At 42.4% G+C, this 20,496-nt stretch overlaps 1 protein-coding gene across 4 annotated transcripts in view; it reads left to right on the top strand.

Moving 5' to 3' along the window:
- Positions 1-20,496, top strand: part of LOC121292831 (neutral alpha-glucosidase C-like) — a 172,260-nt gene that overhangs the window by 82,000 nt on the left and 69,764 nt on the right. For all 4 annotated transcript variants that reach the window (XM_041215287.1, XM_041215285.1, XM_041215284.1 and 1 more), the window contains exon 8: positions 1,052-1,118. In XM_041215287.1, coding sequence (XP_041071221.1) covers positions 1,052-1,118 — 67 coding nt within the window. The remainder of the gene's footprint in view (positions 1-1,051; positions 1,119-20,496) is intronic.

The following is a 20,496-nucleotide window of genomic DNA, read 5'->3' as shown; positions in this document are numbered from 1 at the left end:
GGTGGCTTTACTTGTACAGTGGTAAAACCCTGAAGTTAGAGCCACTTTCAAAAATAGATCTGTGTTGTTACAAATTGAATGTTACATTTCTTTCAAAGTGTTAGCTTTTTCTCTTTTCAACTTTCTTTTCCTCGCCCATCCAAAGGTGCTGGGGCACAGCTCAACGAAGTGGCTATGTGTGAACCAAACCCGTGAGCTTCCCACAGGTTGTTTGAATAGATCCAATCATGCCCTCATGCAACAATTGCCGTAAAGGCCATTGATTAATGGTAAAAATCAAGAGGCAAGGCTGATATGCTTCCCCTTCCCAGCTCACAATACTGAGGCCAGGTATTGTAATCCTCCAGCTATTGCTCGACTAAGATCTAGCACAACAGTCTGCCTAGTCTGTATAGCTCAGTATCATACCACTTGGAGCATGGTACCCAGTAGAGAAGTCCCAGCTACAACTTCAAGGGGTGGGGAAGTCAACTGTGTTTCCCACTTTTGTTCACGATCTGGTAGGGGCTTCTCCACTGGGTACCATGCACCACATAGTGTAGTACTTAGCTATACAGATCAGGCAGGTTGCTGTGCTAGATCTCAGCAGGTTTTTGTTAAAAGGCTGAATGAGTTAAAAGGCTGAATGACTTGACACTGGGTGAAGACCAAACCTGAATTGGCAGTGATGCCCTTCACAGTTGAATAGAATGCTTGCACTCACTTTCAAAACTTAAGCATGAAGAACAACCTTTTGAATAAGATATCAGAAGGCAGCAACCCTGCCTAACGGGAGTCAACACATTCGGGATAGCAGAGGCAATATAGGGGATAAAACTTTATTTGAAAAAAAAATACGGTTAGAATGTTGAATAAATAATCATTCAGGGTCAATTTAGCCCAATATGCAAAATTCTGACTCGAGGCTGGGCTTCCCATCAGCGCTGATGGCTTTGATTGCCATTTAGATTTAATGGAATGTTTGTTAGCAACTTCTAATTAGTGGCTTAAGCTGGGTGCAATGCTGAACTAAGTGAGTTCTGCAATTTTTGATTGTGGTTTGAATTTGCAGGAGAGTGAAGAAGATCTAGGATTGTGGAAGGAGCAGTTTCATGAATTTATAGACACCAAAACCAATGGTAAGCAGTACATTTTTGTAGTATTTCTGTGTAAAGCAGACAATCTTTACTCGATTTCTTATCTTTTGCTCCTTTGGCTGTCACAATCGTATCATCAAAAGTCAGACTGAAACAGTTTAGCATATGACTGGTCTAAGTGGACAGGCTGCATAGCCACACTTTTAAACAGGACAACTTTCCTTTGATTACCCATTTATTTTACAGCACTGTCTTTGGAGCAGTTCAAAATGAGATTTTGCTCTTCACTTTCACCAGCAAAGTACTAATGGTAACAAAGACAAAAGAGCGTCTCTAGTGGCCAAGCTGGTTTATTTTGTTTGTAGTTTGATTTAGGTACAGCTGCTTATCTGCACCGTACCAATCTTTAGGAAGCTCTATAGCCAGAGCAGTAAAGTTAAGTTTGTAAGGTTTTAATATATGCACGGGGCTTGCCTGTGCACAGTTAATCTACAGTTGTGGATGGATTCTGAATCCAGCTCATGTTGTAAATTAGACAAATCCAGATCATGTATACAGTATAAAAGCAAAAAACTGTGGATGCTGGAAATCCAAGACAAAAACAAAAATACAAAAATACCTGGAAAAACTCAGCAGGTCTGGCAGCATCAGCAGAGAAGAACACAGTTAACGTTTTGAGTCCGTATGGCTCTTCAACAGAACTAAGAAAAAATAGAAAAGAGGTGAAATATATGCTGGTTTAAGGGTTGGGGGGGGGGAGAGAAACAAGAAGAGCTGGATAAAGGCCCAATGATAGGCGGAGATAACCAAAAGATGTCACAGACAAAAGGACAAAGAGGTGTTGAAAGTGGTGATATTATCTAAAGGAATGTGCTAATTAAGGGTAGAAAGCAGGACGAGCAAGGTACAGATAGCCCTAGTGGGGGTGGGGTGGGGTGAAGGAATTGAAAAAGGCTAAAAGGCAGAGTTGAAACATTGGATGGAAATATATTTAAAAATAATGGAAATAGGTGGGAAAAGAAAAATCTACATAAATTATTGGAAAAAACAAAAAGGAGGGGGAAAATCAGAAAGGAGGTGGGGATGGAGGAGAGAGTTCATGATCTAAAATTGTTGAACTCAATATTCAGTCCGGAAGGCTGTAAAGTGCCTAGTCGGAAGATGAGGTGCTGTTCCTCCAGTTTGCTTTGAGCTTCACTGGAACAATGCAGCAAGCCAAGGACGGACATGTGGGCATGAGAGCAAGGTGGAGTGTTGAAATGGCAAGCGACAGGGAGGTCTGGGTAATGCTTGTGGACAGACCGAAGGTGTTTTGCCAAGCGGTCACCCAGTCTGCGTTTGGTCTCTCCAATGTAAAGGAAACCGCATTGGGAGCAACAAATGCAGTAGACTAAGTTGAGGGAAGTGCAAGTGAAATGCTGCTTCACTTGAAATGAGTGTTTGGGCCCTTGGACAGTGAGAGGTGGGTAAGTAAAGGGGCAGGTGTTGCACTTTCTGCGGTTGCATGGGAAGGTGCTGTGGGAGGGCGTTGAGGTGTATGGGGTGATGGAGGAGTGGACCAGGGTGTCACAGAGGGAACGATCCCTATGGAATGCCGCCGGGGGGGTTGAAGGGAAGATGTGTTTGGTGGTGGCATCGTGCTGGAGTTGGCGGAAATGACGAAGGATGATCCTTCGAATGCGGAGGCTGGTGAGTGATAAGTGAGGACAAGGGGGACCCTATCATGTTTCTGGGAGGGAGAAGAAGGTGTGAGGGCGGATGCGCGGGAGATGGGCCGAACACGGTTTTAGCCTTTTTCGATTCCTTCACTCCACCCCACCCCCCACTAGAGCTATCTGTACCTTGCTCGTCCTGCTTTCTACCCTTAATTAGCACATTCCTTTAGATAATATCACTACCTTCAACACCTCTTTGTCCTTTTGTCTGTGACATATTTTGGTTATGTCCACCTATCATTGAGCCTCTATCCAGCTCTTCTTGTCCCCCCCCAACCTTAAACCAGCTTATATTTCACCTCTTTTCTATTTTTTCTTAGTTCTGTTGAAGAGTCATATGGACGAAACGTTAACTGTGCTCCTCTCCGCAGATGTTGCCAGACCTGCTGAGTTTTTCCAGGTATTTTTGTATTTTTGTCATGTATTACAGTGTCACTTCCACTACGTTGCAAGCAGCTGTTTTTTAATGCATCCATGGGATGTGGGTAGGCCAGCATTTATTGCACATCCCCAATTACCCTTGAGAAGGTTGTGGCGAGCTGCCTTCTTGAACTGATGCATATGGTGCTGTTCGGGAGGGAGTTCCAAGATTTTGACCCAGTGACAGTGAAGGAACAGCGATATATTTCCAAGCCAGAATGGTGAGTGTCTTGGGAGGGGAACTTCCAGTTGGTGGTGTTCCTATGCTTCTGCAGCCCTTGTCCTTCTAGGCATCAGCGATCTAAGGAGCCATGGTGAGTTCCTGCAGTGCATCTTGTAGATGGTGCATACTGCTGTCACTGTATGTTTGTGGATGGGGTGCCAATCAAGCAGGTTGCTTTGTCCTGGATGGTGTCAATCTTCTTGAGTGTTGTGGGAGCTGCATACACCCAGGCAAGTAGAGAGTATTCCATCACACCTTTAACTTGTGCCTTGTAGATGATGGACAGACTTTGGAAGTCAGAAGGTGAGTTACCCACCTCAGGATTCCTAGCCTCTGACCTGCTTTTGTAATGGCAGTATTTATATGGGTAGTCCAGTTTCTGGTCAATGATAGCCCCGAGGATGTTGATAGTGGGGGATTCAGTGATGGTAATGCCATTGAATGTCAAGGGGCAATGGTTAGATTCTCTTGTTGGAGATGGTCATTGCCTGGCACGTGTGGCACGAATGTTACTTGCCACTTGTCAGCCCAAGCCTGGATTTTGTCCAGGTCTTGCTGCATTTGGACATGGACTCCGCTTCAGTGTAACTGTAGGGTATCCGACATCATCCTTTTAATTGTAACTTTAGGATATCTGACATCATCCCTTTAATTGTAACTGTATGGTGTGTCACGACTCACTGGGCAAAGTGCGCTGTAATATCAAGCCCACCGTTCCCGGAGCTGCAACAAATGTGAAAAATTTGACCAAACCACCAGATTACCCCATTTCTACCTAACTGTTTAATTTAGGTTAACAGAATACGAGCACCAGGTTTGTAAACTTAATATGTAAATAACTGTTTAGTGAACAAACTGTTGTTAACCAGTAGCAAAAGAAAGAAATATGAACTGCTAATTTCTAACACTATAACTTAAACTCTACTCCCTTCTTAAATCCCTATAGACACATATATAAGACAAAAGACACACAAAAACATGGATTTTAAGAGTGGGATAAAACAGTTCAATAGCACCAATTCCTGAGTACAGGATTCAATGGGTTGATTTTGATTGATGTCTTCCAAATTCCTTTCAGTTCTTGTTGATGACACGAGGTGGTCTTCCAGCACTTTTGGTATTTAGCTCACTGGTTTGGCACTTGCCTTTCAATGTCTCTAACAGTGATTTTCCCTTTTTGCCTCTTGACAGGGTTTTCAGAGAGAGAGCAGGTTCTAGAGATATGAGAAGAAAAGCCAGTTAGCTGTTATTATGGAATTACTGGTATCTTCCACACACAGGAGAAAGAACATAACATAAGATCATAAGAAATAGGAGCAGAAGTAAGCCATTTGGCCCCTCAAACCTGCCCCACCATTCAATAAGATCATGGCTGATCACTCAACTTCTCTTTCATGCCAGCTCCTCATATCCCTCCATATTTCAAAAATCTATCCATCTCTCTTTAAATACTTGCAGTAATCTAGCCTCCACAACTCTCTGGGGTAGAGGATTCCAGACATTCACTACCCTCTGACAGAAGAAATTCCTTCGCATCTCAGTTTTAAATGAGTATCCCCATATTCTGTAACTATACCCCCTAGTTTGAGATTCCCCCGCTAGTGGAAACATCTTCTCAACATCTACCCTGTCAAGCCCTCTCAGAATCTTGTACATTTCAATAAGATCACCCCTCATTCTTCTAAACTCTAATGAATAAAAGCCTAACCTGTTTAGGTTTTCTTGATAAATCAACTCCTTCAACCCAGGAATCAGTCAAGTGAATCTCTTTTGAACTGCCTCCAATGCCAGTATATCCTTTCTTAAATATGGGACCAAAACTGTACACAGTACTCCAGGTGTGGCCTCACCAACATACTGTACAATTGTAACAAGACTTCCCTATTTTTAAAATCCAACCTCCTAGCAGTACAGGCCAAAATTCCATTTGCCTCCTTAATTGCTTGCTGCACCTACATGCTAACTTTTTGTGTTTCATGCACAAGAACACCCAATTTTTTTCCACACTTCTTTGGAGTTAAATAATAATAATCTGCCTTTTGATTCTTCCTACCAAAGTACATGACCTCACACTTTCCTACATTAAACTCCATCTGCCATGTTTTTGTCCACTCACTCAACCTGTCTGTATCCCCTTGCAGATTCCTTATGTCCTCATCACAACATGCCCTCCCACCTATTTTTGTATCGTCAGCAAATTTGGATACATTACACTCTGCCACCTCCTCCAAATCATTAATATAAGCAGTAAATAATTGAGGCTCCAGGACTGATCCTTGTGGCACTCCACTAGTTACGTCTTTCCAACCTGAAAATGACCCATTAATCCCGACTCTTTCTCTTCTGTGTGTTAACCAAACCTCAATCCATGCTAATATGTTACCCTCAATACCCTGAGCTCCTACCTTGTGCAATAACCTTTTATGTGGCACCTAATCGAAAGCCTTCTGGAAATCCAAATATGCTACATCTACCCCTTTATCAACTCTGCTTGTTATATCTTCAAAGAACTCTATCAAGCTTGTCAAATATGATTTCCCTTTCACAAAGCCATGTTGACTTTCCTTGATTGTGTTAAGATTTTCTAAATGTCCCGCTATTTCTTCCTTAATAATGGATCTAGCATTTTGCCAATGACAGGTGTTAGGCTGACTGGCCAATAGTCTCCTGCTTTTGTCTCCCTCCCTTCTTGAATAGGGGTGTCACATTAGCGGCTTTCCAAGCTGCTGGAACCCTCCCGGAATCCAGTGAGTTCTGGAATATTTTGACTAATGGCTGCATTATCTCTGCAACCACTTCCTTCAAAACCCTTGGATGCAGGCCATCAGGTCCTGGCGATTTGTCTGCCTTTAGTCCCATTAGTTTGTCAAATACTTTGACCCTCATGAAAAAGAATGTTACAAGATCTTTCCTCCCATATCTCCTTGCTTATCTGATATCTTTGGGATGTTTATAGTGTCCTCCACTGTGAAGACTGATGCAAAATATTGGTTTAAAGTATCTGCCATTTCCCTGTTCCCCGTTATCAATTCTCCAATCGCATTCTCCAAGGGTCCCATGCTCATTTTAGCCATTCTTTCTATATACCCATAGAAGCTCTTGCTGTTTGTTTTTATATTTCTTACCAATTTACTTTCATAATCAATTTTCTCCCTCTTTATTAGCTTTTTTCTCATCTGCTGCTGGTTCCTAAAAAACTCCCTATCCCCTGGCCTACCACTAGTTTTCGCTGCTTAGTATGTCTTAGTTTTTGATTGGATACTCTACTTGACCAGCTTTGTTAACCACGGATGGTTCATCCTTCTCATCGAGTCCTTCTTTTTGACCAGGATAAATGTTTGCTGAGCGATATGAAATATCTGCTTAAATATCTGCCACTGCTCATCCACTGACCCCCTTCCCCTTAGTCTATTTTCCCAGCCCAGTATAGACAACTCTTTCTTCATACCTCTGTAATTTCTCCTATTTAAGTTGAGGACACTGGTTTGAGACCCGAGTTGCTCACCCTCAAACTGAATTTGAAATTGTCTCATGTTATGATCGCTACCCCCTAGAGGATTCTTAACTATGATATCTCTTATTAATCCCACCTCATTACACGTTACTAGATCTAAAATAGTCTGTTCCCGGATAGGTTCTGCAATGTATTGCTCTAAGGAACAATCCCTGATGCACTCTGCAAATTCATCTTCCATGTTACCCCTGCCAATCTGATTTGTCCAGTCTATATGAAGATTAAAATCACCCATAACAATTGTAGCACCCTTCTTACAGGCCTCCATGATTTCCTGTTTATACTTTTTCCTACAGCGAGGTAAATCTTCGGGGGCCGATAGATGACTCCCACCCGTGACTTCTTCCCCTTGCTATTCCTTATTTCCCCCAAGCTGATTCCACATCAAGTTCTAGTGCACCTATATCACTACTCACCACCGCACTGATACCTTCCTTTATTAACAAAGCTGCCCCTCTTCCTTTTCCTTTTTGCCTATTTTTCCTCCAAAGCTAAATTCTGGATCCCCATTGAATATTGAGTTCCCAGTCTTGGTCACCCTGAAACCATACCTCTGTAATAGCTACCAAGTCATATTCATTTATTTCTATTTGTGCCATCAACTCATCTATCTTGTTACAAATGTGGTGTGCATTCAGATAAAGAGCCTTAAGCTTTCACTTTTTGCCATTATTACTCATTCTCGTTCTAATTTCTGCTGCACTCTTCTGCTTATATTTTCTGGCCCTCCCTGTCACACTTCGATTATTGTTTGCCGCTTCACTACCTTACACTTCTGCTCTCTCGTTTCTTTTCGATTTTTAAAATTTCCCTCCAATTGAACCCTCCCCCCCACTAATTAGTTTAAAGTCCTATCTACAACCCTAGTTATATGATTCACCAGGACACTGGTCCTAGCATGGTTCAAATGAAGCCCATCCCAACAAAATAGCTCTCTCCTCCAGTACTGGTGCGAGTGCCCCATGAATCGGAACCCATTTGTCTTATACCAGTCTTTAAGCCACACATTTACCTCTTAATCTTATTTGCCCTGCGCCAATTTGCATGTGCCTCAGGTTGTAATCTGGAGATTATTACCTTTGTGGTTCTGCTTTTTAATTTAGCCCCAAGTTGCTTGTAGCCACTCAGCAGAACCTTTTTCTTTGTCCAACCTGTGTTGTTGTTACCCACGTAGACCACACCAACTGGATCCTTCCCCTCCCAATCCAAGTTCTTCTCCAGCCCAGAAGAGATGTCCTTAACCTTGGCAGCAGGTAGGCAACACAGCCTTTGGGACTCTGTCTTTGCTGCGGAGAACAATTTCTGTTTCCCAAGCTATGCTATCTCCTATAACTACTACATTTCTCTTTTCTGCCCCCACTTGAATGGCATTCTGTACCATGGTGCTGTGGTCAGTTTGTTCATACTTCCTGCAGTCCATGCCCTCATCCACATCCTCCAAAGCTAAATTCTGGATCCCCATACCTGCCTCACTCACAATCACAGCCTCCTGTCCCTGACCATGCTCCGAATTTGATGTAATCAATCTAAGGGGTGTGATTGTCTCTTGAAACAGTGTCCAGGTAACTCTTCCCCCTCCCTGATGTGTCGCAGTGTCCGCAGCTCGGATTCCAGCTCATCATCTCTGAGCCGAAGTTCCTTGAGCAGCCAACACTTGCTGCAGATGTGGTCACCATGGATCGCATCGACGTCCACAAGCTCCACATACTAAGCTGCAACACATCACCTGCCCAGCCATCTCTATCTATTTAATTAATTACTTTGGATGTTAAATATTTTAAAAGTGAACTCCTTAATTGTACTCTTCAGTTGCAATAACACCTCCTGATTTAAACCACTTGGTTAATCAAAAGAGACAAGGAAGAGGTACCCACCAGTCACACGATGTCACACTTCGGCTCTGACAGGTAGAAACAGGTTGAAGAGGCTCTCTGCTGCCAGTATTTATCTCCCACCACCGCTGCTCTTCTCACGCAGGTCTGCCCTCTGTGTGTTCAAAGAGGCTTTAGGTCTTGTTCCTTTCAGGCTAAGAACTATTCAGCTGCACTGTCAACACACAAAACCTGGTCACCTTGTTAGGAACCAATTAATATGTTGTTGCCAGGCAGCTCCCTTGATCCAGGACTCCTTTCTGGCACCATCCTGTCTTTCATGGCACACTCTGTTCCAGGACAGCAACATTGTATATATTTCTCATCCTGCTCCAGTGGACCTGTCCTTCAAAGTGCAGCCATTGCAATTCTAATCCACAGTCCAACAGATATGTTCTTTACAAAAGTCCAACAGAAATAAAAAGATAAGTTCTTTACAGGCATCTGCCATCATTCCTTTAACTGTAACAGTAGGATATCTGATATCATCCCTAATTGTAGCTGTAGGGTATCTGACAGCTTCTGCCATATTCAGCGAGGCTTTGTTTAGTAGACACTCACACACATGATCATTGTTGTTTGATTTGAAGACTCAGGTGATCCTGCACGGTGATAACAAAGCAGCAAGTTATCTTGCAACCTTACAGCATCAGAGAAACATTCAATGTTGATATATGCTGAATTTCTGACTAAAAATAAGCACAATGCTTAAATTGGGCATTTCTTCTTTAAATGCTCCTTCTAATTAGATCCCTGTTGTCACCCATCAGCATTTCTCTGTCTCCTCCAGTTGGGAAGGCCCAGCAACTTCTAAACCACTAATTAGAAGTTGCTAATAGCTATTTTATTAACTTAGAATCGTGATCAAGGGCCATTTAGGATTCATATGGAAGCTCAGGCTAGAGTCAGAATTTTGCATATTGGGCTAATTTGATCCTGAATGACTATCTTCTCAATTTTCAAGCTTCACATTTTTTTCAAATAAAGATTTATCAACTGCCCTAAATGTGTTGAGACTCATTGGGCAGGGTCGCTGCCTTAACTTACGTTGTTCAATAGGTTGCCTTTCATGCTCACATCAACATGAGTGCCAGCAAATTGTCGTGAATATCACTGCCAATTCAAATTTCGTCTTCACCCAATGTCAATTTATTCAATCTTTTCAGAAAAACCTACTGGATGGAAACTGGCAACATAGTTGAAGGCCCCATCCCTTGACAGCATAGTAAATAGTGAGCAGGATAGTAGCAGATGTCAGGAGGACATAAACAGACTGCTGGAATGGGCAGGCAATGGTGGGTTCAATTTAATGCAGATAATTGTGAGATGATGATGCACCTTGGGAGAAACAACATGGAGAAGCTGTCTAATTTAAATGGTACTATCGTTGTGAATGTCTACTTCATGGTTCATCTGTTTTAGGATACTACTTTTAGTTTTGGGAATTAAAGTTCTGACTGGAGAATGGGGGCATCGGGTTGGAAAACTGATGAGCAACCCTGGGGTGAATGCAATTCAAATAAGCCTGAGTTATTAACAATTCTGCTGAGTCATGTTGACTTAAGAGATTCACAGAGGCCACAGCTAGAAAGATAAGATCATAAACAGCCGGTGGGTTTAGCTAAAGAAATGGAGACATGACATCTGCAATCCTTCCAGTAGGGGCTGTCCAGATGGAGTCATTTTTGTTTTGGGGGTTAGAGCTAGGGTAAAGGCATTTGGTAAATTCTGAAGGGTTGTAAGATCCATTTCTTTCTTCAGATCAAAGAAGGAATTTTAAATGAGGGATACTTAATCTAAAGGTCTGTTTGAAGATATCCCAGAGAATGCAATGATGTCATGGAGATGGGTGGAGCTTAGGGAGGTTTCAGTTTATCTAGGTGTTTGCTGAGTTTTTTAGTTGCAGCTTGGATTTTGTGTGTGCATCAGCTCACAGAGAAGATAGCCAAGGTAAATGACAATTAGTTAGGCCTGCATTGTAAGCAGAGAAAAAGCTAACTTCATAATTTGCCTTGTGGAATGTGTGTAGGACTTAATCTCAGTTTGAATCTTGTAGGGAAAATAAATTATAAGATTTGTTCTAACTTGCAGCTATGGAAAAATCTACCATGATCCTCAGAATCTTGTGACAAAAGAAAGCAACCAGCAGATTAGTTTGGAAGTATTGAGAAAGTAAACAGAACAAGGGACTAAAGCATCCACAGTCACAGATGGTAAATGAAAGTTTTACTTATGAGAATAGCTGAAACTGAGGACAATTAAAGTAGTTTCCAAAGGATTATGGCATGCTTATGGACAGAAGTAAATAACTTCAAAATTGCTATGTCTGATAAGGAAAAGGCTGGGGGAAGTAAGGAGTAAAACTGATTGCATAACATACATAGTTATAACTTATAGCATTAAGTTAAGTCTGCTTATTTTGTTTAATTCTAAATATAATAAAGCTTGTGTTTTGTTGGAAAATGTGGGATCTTGTGGCATAGTTCTGTTGATTATATTGCTGGATGTTTGGATTTTTCTTTAAATTTTAACTGTTTCTAACAAGATCTTAACGCTATTTTGAGGGTGTGCAAGAACAAAGGAATATGGGGTGAATATTCACAGATCTTGGAAGGTGGCAGGACAAGTTGAGAAGCCAGCTAAGAAAGTATATGGATATTCGGTTTTGTAAACAGGGGCATTGAATACAAAAACAAGGCAGTCATAATAAACCTTTACAAATCTCTGGTTAGGCCTCAGTTAAAATATTGAGTCCAGTATTGGGCACCAAAATTTAGGAAGGATGATAACATCTTGGAGAGAGTTTTGAGGCGATTTTCGTGATGATACCATGGGTGTGGGACTTCAGTTATATGGAGTGATTGGAGAAGCTGGGATTGTTCTCCCTGGATCATTGATGATTAAAGGGAGACCTAATGCAAGTACTCAAAATTCTTAATAGAGCAAGTAAGGAGAACTGTTTTATGTACTGGTAGCCAGAGGTTACAAAATTAAAATAATTGTCAAGAGAAGAGAAATGAGGAGAAAGGGCTTCACGCAGAGGGTTGTTAAGATCTGTAATGCACTACCTGAAAGAGTAATGGATTCAGAATAAAACTGGATGCATCATCCTGCATCGACCTAGACGCTGGACACCATGCCCAATCACCCCTGCAAAGACCTCCTTACTAACATCTAGGGGCTTGTGCCAAAATTGGGAGAACTGTCCCACAGACTAATCAAGCAACAGCCTGACTGAGTCATACTCACCGAATCATAGCTTACAGCCAATGTCCCAGACATTACTATCACCACCCCTTGGTATGTACTGTCCCACCAGCAGGACAGACCTAGCAAAGGTGACAGCACAGTGGTATACAGTTGGGATGGAGTTGCCCTGGAAGTCCTCAACATTGACTTCAGACCCCATGAAGCCTCATGACATTAAAATCAAACATGGGCAATGAGGCCTCCTGCTGATTACCATCTGCTGCTGATGAATCAGTACTCCTTCATGTTGACCCCACGATCTCATAGTGGAAGCAGCGACCTGATTGAATTTTACATTCAATTTGAGGGAGAGAAGAGTGGGACTGAGACTGTTATTAAACTTAAGTAAGGGCAATTATGAGGGCACGAAAGCAGAACTGGCTAAAGAGAATTGGCAAATTAGATTAAGGGATAGGTCAATCGAGATGCAGTGGCAAACATTTAAGGGGACATTTCAGAATACACAGAATGGATACATTCCAACAAGTAAAAAAAAGTCCAAGGGGACAGACATGCCATCTGTGGTTAACTAGAAAGGTTAAAGATAGTATCAGACTTAAAGAAAAAATTATAATTGTGCAAAGATAGGTGGAAGGCCAGAAGATTGGGCAGAATGTAAGGAACAGCAAAGGATGACTAAAAGATTAGTAAGGAGGGAGAAATTAGAGTGTGAGAGAAAGCTAGCCAGAAATATAAAAACAGATAGTAAGTGCTGATGAAGTGAGCATTGGTCCTATAAAAAGTGAGTCTGGAGAATTGATAATGGAAAGCAAGGAAATGGCAGGTGAATTGAACGGATATTTGCATCAATCTTCACTATAGAGGATACAAGTAACATCCCAGAAGCAACTATAAATCTGGAAATGGAAGGGAGGGAGGAACTCAGGAAAGTTACAATCACCAGAGAAATGGTATTGAGTAAATTGTTGGAGCTGTGGGCTGGCAAGTACCTGGGTCCTGATGGACTTTTTAAAAAATTCATTCACGGGATGTGGGTTTCGCTGGCTGGGCCAGCATTTATTTCCCAGCCCTAATGGCCTTTGAGAAGGTGGTGGTGAGCTGCCTTCTTGAACCTCTGCAGTTCATGTGATGTAGGTACATCCACAGTGCTGTTAGGAAGGGAGTTCCAGGATTTTGACACAGCAACACTGAAGGAACAGAGATATATTTCCAAGTCAGGATGGTGAGTGACTTGGAGGGGAACTTCCAGGTGGTGGTGTATCTACTGCCTTTGTCCTTCTAGATGGTAGTGGTTGTGGGTTTGGAAGGTGCTGTCGAAGGAGCCTTGGTGAATTCCTGCAGTGCATCTTGTAGATGGAACACACTGCGCTACTGTGCGCCAGTGGTGGAGGGAGTGAATGTTTGTGGATGGGGTGCCAATCAAACGGGCTGCTTTGCCCTGGATGGTGTCAAACTTCTTGAGTGTTGTGGGAGCTGCACACACCCAAGCAAGTGGAGAGTATTCCATCACGCTCCTGACTTGTGCCTTATAGATGGTGGACAGGCTTTGGGGAGTCAGGAGGTGAGTTACTCGCTGCAGGATTCCTAGCCTCTGACCTACTCTTGTAGTCACAGTATTTTTATGGCTAGTCCAGTTCAGTTTCTGGTTAATAGTAACCCCCCAGGATGTTGATAGTGGGGGATCCAGTGATGGTAATGCCATTGAACATCAACGGGTGATGGTTAGATCCTCTCTTGTTGGAGATGGTCATTGCCAGACACGTGTGTGGTATGAATGTTACTTGCCACTCGTCAGCTCGTGCCTGGATATTGTCCAGGTGGGGCTGCGTTTGGACATGGACTGCTTCAGTATCTAAGGAGTCGCGAATGGTGCTGAACATTGTGCAATCATCAGCGAACATCCCTATTTCTGACCTTATGATGGAAGGAAGGTCATTGATGAAGCAGCTGAAGATGGTTGGGCCTAGGACATTACCCTGAGGAACTCCTGTCGTGATGTCCTGGAGCTGAGATGACTGACCTGCAGCACCACAACCGTTTTCTTTTGTGGTAGGTATGACTCCAACCAGCAGAGAGTTTTCCCCCTGATTCCCATTGACTCCAGTCTTGCTAGGGCTCCATGATGCCACACTCGGTAAAATGCGGCCTTGATGTCAAGGGCAGTCACTCTCACCTCACTTCTGGAGTTCAGCTCTTTTGTCCATGTTTGAACCAAGACTGTCATGAGGTCAGGAGCTGAGTGGCACTGGCAGAACCCAAACTGGGCATCAGTGAGCAGGTTATCGCTAAATACTGTTGCTTGATAGCCCTGTTGATGACCCCTTCCATTACTTTACTGATGATCGATAGTAGACTAATGGGGCGGTAATTGGCAGGGTTGGATTTGCCCTGCTTCTTGTGTTCAGGACACACCTGGGCAATTTTCCACATAGCCAGCTAGATGCCAGTGTTGTAGCTGCACTGGAACAGCTTAGCTAGGGGCCTGGCAAGTTCTGGAGCACAAGTTTTCAGCACAATTGCAGGAATATTGTCAGGGCCCATAGCCTTTACAGTATCCAGTGCCTTCATCCGTTTCTTGAAATCACGTGGCATGAATTGAATTGGCTGAAGACTGGCATCTGTGATGCTGGGGACCTCCGGAGGAGGCCGAGATGGATCATCCAATTGACACTTCTGGCTAAAGATTGTAGCAAATGCTTCAGCCTTATCTTTTGCACTGCTGTGCTGGGCTCCTCCATCATTGAGGATGGGGATACTTGTGGAGTCTCCTCCTCCAGTGCGTTTTTTAATTGCCCACCACCATTCACGACTGGCTGTGGCAGGACTGCAGAGCTTAGATCTGCTCCGTTGGTTGTGGGATCACTTAGCTTTAACACTTGCTGCTTATGCTGTTTGGCATGTAAGTAATCCTGTGTTATAGGGTCACCAGGTTAACACCTCATTTTTAGGATTGCCTGGTGCTGCTCCTGTCATGCCCACCTGCACTCTTCATTGAACCTGGGTTGATCCCCTGGCTGATAATGGTAGAGTGGGGAATGTGCCAGGCCAAGAGGTTGCGGACTGTGTTCGAATACAATTCTGGTGCTGCTGATGGCACACAGCGCCTCATGGATGCCCAGTCTTGAGTTGCTAGATTTGTTTGAAATTAGCATGGTGATAGTGCCACACAAAACGATGTGTCCTCAATGTGAAGGTGGGACTTCGTCCCCACAGTGGCTTTGCGGTGGTCACTCCTACTAGTACTGACATGGACAGGTGCATCTGCGGCAGGTAGATTGGTGAGGATGAGGTCAAGTATGTTTTTCTCTCTTGTTGGTTCCTTCACCACCTGCTGCAGACCCAGTCTGGCAGCTTTGTTATTTAGGACTTGGCTAGCTCAGTTGTCGTGGTGCTACTGAGCTGGACATTGAAGACCCCCACCCAGAGTACATTCTGCGCCCTTGCCACCTTCAGTGCTTCCTCCAAGTGGTGTTCAAAATGGAGGAGCGCTGATTCATCAACTGAAGGAGGGCAGTATATGGTAATCAGCAGGAGGTTTCCTTGCCCATGTTTGACCTGATGGGTTCCTCATGGGGTCCAGAGTCAATGTTGAGGACTCTCTGGGCAACTCCCTCCCAACCACTGTGCTGCCACCTTTGTTGGGCCTGTCCTGTTGGTGGGACATACCCAGGGATGGTGAAGATGGTGTCTGGGACATTATCTGTAAGAGATGATTCTGTGAGGATGACTATGTCAGGTTTTTGCTTGACTAGCCTGTGAGACAGCTCTCTCAATTTTGGCACTAGCCCCCAGATATTAGTAAGGAGGACTTTGCAGGGCTGAGATTGCAGTTGTCGTTTCCGGTGCCTAGATTGATTTTGTTTGGCCTATCCGGTTTCATTCCTTTTTTGTGACTTTGTAGTGATTTGATACAACTGAGTGGCTTGCTAGGCCATTTCAGAGGACATCTGATAGTCAGTCACATTGCTGCAGGTTTGGAGTCACATGTAGGCCAGACCAGGAAGGACGACAGATTTCCTTCCCTAAAGGACATTAGTGAACCAGATGGGTTTTTACAACAATCAACAAAGGTTTCATGGTCATTATTAGACTTTTATTTCCAGATTTTTATTGAATTCAAATTCCATCATCTACTGTGGTGGGATTCAAATCCGGGTCCCCAGAGTATTATGCTGGGTCTCTGCATTACTAGTCCAGCGACAATATCACTACACCTCCCTGTAGGACCTCATCCTGGGGTCTTAAAAGAAGTGGCTAGTGAGATAGTTGATGATTGCTTTTAATTTTCTGAAACCCCTTAGATTCAGGGAAGGTCCCATTAGATTGAAAGATAGCAAATGTAACTCCATTATTCAAAAATGGAGGGAGACAGAAAGCGGGAAACTATAGACCAGTTAGCTTAACATCTGTAATTAGGAAAATGTTAGAAGCTATTATTAAAGAAGCAACAGCAGGGCATTTGCGTAAATTCAAGGTAATCAGGCAGAGTCAACATGGTTTTGTGAAAGGGAAATCGCGTTTAACCAGCTTATTGGAATTCTTTGAGGAAGTAACATGTACTGTCGATAAAGGGGAACCAGTGGGTGTACTGTACATAGATTTCCAGAAGACCCTTGATAAAGTGCCACATCAAAGGTTATTGCAGAAAATAAAAGCTCATGGTATAAAGGGTAACATACTGGCAAGGATGAAAGATTGGCTAGCTAACAGGAAGCAAAGAGTAGGCATAAATGGGTCTTTTTCAGGTTAACAAGATGTAAGGAGTGGTGTGCCACAGGAATTAGTGCTGCGACCTCAATTGTTTATAATTTCTAAAAATGACTTTGATGAAGGGATGGTTGGCAAATTTGCTGATGACACAAAGATAGGTAGGAAAGTAAGTTGTGAAGAGGATACAAGGAGGCTACAAAAAGGCATAGATAGGTCAAGTGAGTGGGCAATGATCTGGCACATGGAGTAAAATGTGAAATTGTCCATTTTTGAAGGAAGACTAAAAGAGAAGCATATTATCTAAATGACGGGAGATTGCAGAGTTCGAAGATGCAGAGGTATCTGGGTGTCCTAGTAAATGAATCGCAAAAGGCTAGTATGCAGGTACAGCTTGTAATTAGGAAAGCTAATAGAATGTTATCATTTATTGCGAGGGGATTTGAATACAAAAGTAGGGAGGTTATGTTTCCATCATACAGAGCACTAGTGAGACCACATCTGGAGTACCCTGTACAGTATTGGTCACCTTATTTAAGGAAGGATATAAATGCTTTGAAGGATGTTCAGAGAAGATGTACCAGACAATACCTGGAATGAGTGGGTTGCCTTATGAGGAAAGGTTGGAAAGGCTAGGCTTGTATCTGCTGGAGTTTAGAAGAGTAAGAGGTGATTTGATTGAAACATAAATAAGATCCTGTGTGGTCTTGACAGGGATGATGTGGAGTGGATGTTTCCTCTTGTGGGAGATTCTAGAACTTGGGGTCTCTGTTTAAAAATGGGGGGTTACCCATTTAAAATGGAGATTAGGTGAATTTTTTTTTCTGAAGGTTGTGAGCCTTTGGAACTCTCTTCCTGAAAAGGCTGTGGAAGCAGAGTCTTTGAATATTTGTAAGGCAGAGGTGGATAGATTCTTGGTAAGCAAGAGGGTGATAGGTTATCAGAGGTATGTAGATTTGAGGTTTCTATTGTTAAGTTCCAATAGTTGTTTAGGAATGAAGACCAAAACCAAGACAGACTTCTTCAGACAGAGTTTTATTGCTTGTCATAAAGCCCCCTAGTCTCAGCTGTTCTCCCTTTTATACAACCAAATAGGTACTTAGTTAAAAAACCTAATAATTAGCAATTGAACTCCTTTAACAGTTTCCTTCCCTAACAAATTCCCCTCTTCTTAAAAAGAGAGTAACCCTTAAGTTTATAATAAAATAATAGTAATAATAAACATCAATACATATTTTTTCATTCAGTAAATTCACCTTATGCCCCTCCTTAAAAAAAAGAGAACACATGTAGATATGTCCACATAAAAGGAGTATTTTTTATTAAAGAATGAGGATCTCTAATAACTTTTTGGAGCTTGCTCCTCTTTTAGTGAAGCAGTCAGATAATTGGTAGCTGCTGTCAATCTCCTTATTCTCAAACATCTGTTTTAAGCTTGCAATGGCAATTTACAATCTCTTCTTGTTAATGCACTTTGTAGAGTGAACATTTTCCCAAAGTGATTTATTATCCATAAGATATTTGAAAGGTACCGTTTCTGAATATCCTTTTCCATTTAAAACTTCTGCCAATATCTTTGATATACAGAAGGCCTTAACAAAGACGAGGGTCTCTGCTGCCAACGTGCTTTTTACAACTCTCTGTATATTTTTAGATTCCCATGCCAAAGGGCAGCATTTGCCTTTTTCCCCCATGAGAAATATTATAAAACCTCCCGCATTTGAAAATCCATCACATAGGCTTGCATAAGACACATCACTGAACACAATCAGTTTCATTTTTCTAACATCACCCAAAGATTGGAATTTCAAAACACACTGCTCCATGTTTAATTTTGTCAATGTTTTGTTTCCCCAAGTAATTTCTTCAACGTTGGGATCGTTCATCTTAATGCTCAATTCCAAGATGTCAAAACTGACATTTGGCCTTGTTTATTTGCTTTGCCAATTGAGTTGCCAGTTAGACTTCTGAGTTCCTCTTTTTACATTTCAGAAGCTGCTGTATCTTTCTGGGAAGCCCTACCACAAATAATTGCAATGGGATTGATGTTCTCTAAGTAGGATTGCTGATGTAAAGGGACCTGTGATCCGTTCTGCCTGTTTTCTAATCCAATGTACTTAAATGCACCAGTAGCCTGACTTCCAATTTTCAACTCCATTCTGACCCCATTAACAACAGCTGTTTCAATTTCGCTAATACTACCCCACAAAAAATCATCTACATGCATCATAAAGATGCCTGCAAGTTTGCCTCCATGGTGCCAATAAAACATTGCCAGGTCTGCTTCCAACTGAAGACAGCCTAACTTTAAAAAAACTGACCTCACTGAGAAATACCAAATTTTGGAGGCATCATTTAAACTGTATACGCATTTACTTAGTTTCCAGAGCCTGCGTCTGGAGCCTCTTTTGGTGGATGGAGAAAAACTTCTCTTTGAAGTTGGTGTCCCTGCAAAAAAGCAGCTTTAATATCAATGGACTTACATTCTCAAGCATTTGTAGCTAAGAGAGTCAAAAAGATCTACAGAATAACTTTCCCTGCCATAGGTGAATCTACTCTTATATCCCGGTCACCCAATTTTTCTTCAAACCCTTGTGCCACTAGCCTGGCTTTAGCTTTATAAATCCCATCAGGAAGCACCTTTTCCAAGCATATCCATCTATGAGACAGAGCTGGTTGTCCCCTATCTGGCAACTCTATGTATACTCCAAATTCTTTCCGACTATGTAGTTCTTGCTGCTTGACATCCTTTATTAATTTATTGTCTAATTTGTTTGAAGCTACTAAGACTTCTCAATCATATGGGCTTCTGCTCCTTGTAGCATTACCAGTCTGTGCCATATATCTTGACCTTGTTAAGCTACGCCCTCTATCCTGCCTTCTATCATGCTCTGGACTGTTATTGTTTGATCTCCTTCTGCTATTTGTTGATGTTCTTTCAACAGTTCACGATCTCTTCCTAGAGACATGTTCACTCCCAGACCCACTGTTTGAACTGATACTGCTTTTCCGTGCCTTCCATTTTTGTACTTCATGTTCCCAATCCATAGGCCTAACCTCCTGTCCTTCAGCTCATACATTTAACTAGTTTTTATATTTTACAGTGGCCTTCCCTGCTCTACCTACAATCGTCGCATCCCCCATCTGGCAAGTATGTAATTTTAGTGCCAGCTTTTGGCAGTTGTCCTTTGGGCCAAATTGCCTCATCATCTTCGTCTGAATTACTGTCTCCATCTTCAGATACCCTGTCAACTTCAGCTACCTGGTCCTCGCAATCATGCAACATAAGAGTATAAGAAGTACATGGTTCCTCGTTCCTTCTTACAACACTTTCCAAACCCGCAAATTTGTAGCCTTCGCCAACTAACTTCGATGAGTGTACCTGAATAGTCTGGTTCCCATGTTGTAAAATGACAATTTTACCATCTTTGCCTATAATCTTTCCCGGGCCTTTCCACCCATTAATTCCTTCTCTTTTTTGTATACCATGTCTCCCTGATTGACAATAGTTTCCAATGGCCGTACATTGTGTCTTAGAGCTTGCCGAATTCTTTCTGAAACTTTGGCTTTAAGGAACACTCTTCTACTCGCGTGTAGTGCATTTAAATATTCAGAAAAAGTAGAGCTAATTGTGGTTCCCTCCCAAACTGGGCAATGATTACTCAGTACTGAAGGAATTTTTGGGCTTCTACAAAAAAACAGCTGAAATAGACTGTAGCCCCAAACCATCTGCAGTGAATTCTTGGCATGGACAGCCCAT

This window comes from Carcharodon carcharias, chromosome 20, assembly GCF_017639515.1.
Source record: "Carcharodon carcharias isolate sCarCar2 chromosome 20, sCarCar2.pri, whole genome shotgun sequence".
NCBI classification, from domain to species: Eukaryota; Metazoa; Chordata; class Chondrichthyes; order Lamniformes; family Lamnidae; genus Carcharodon; species Carcharodon carcharias.
This window is presented reverse-complemented; position numbering and strand designations above follow the sequence as displayed.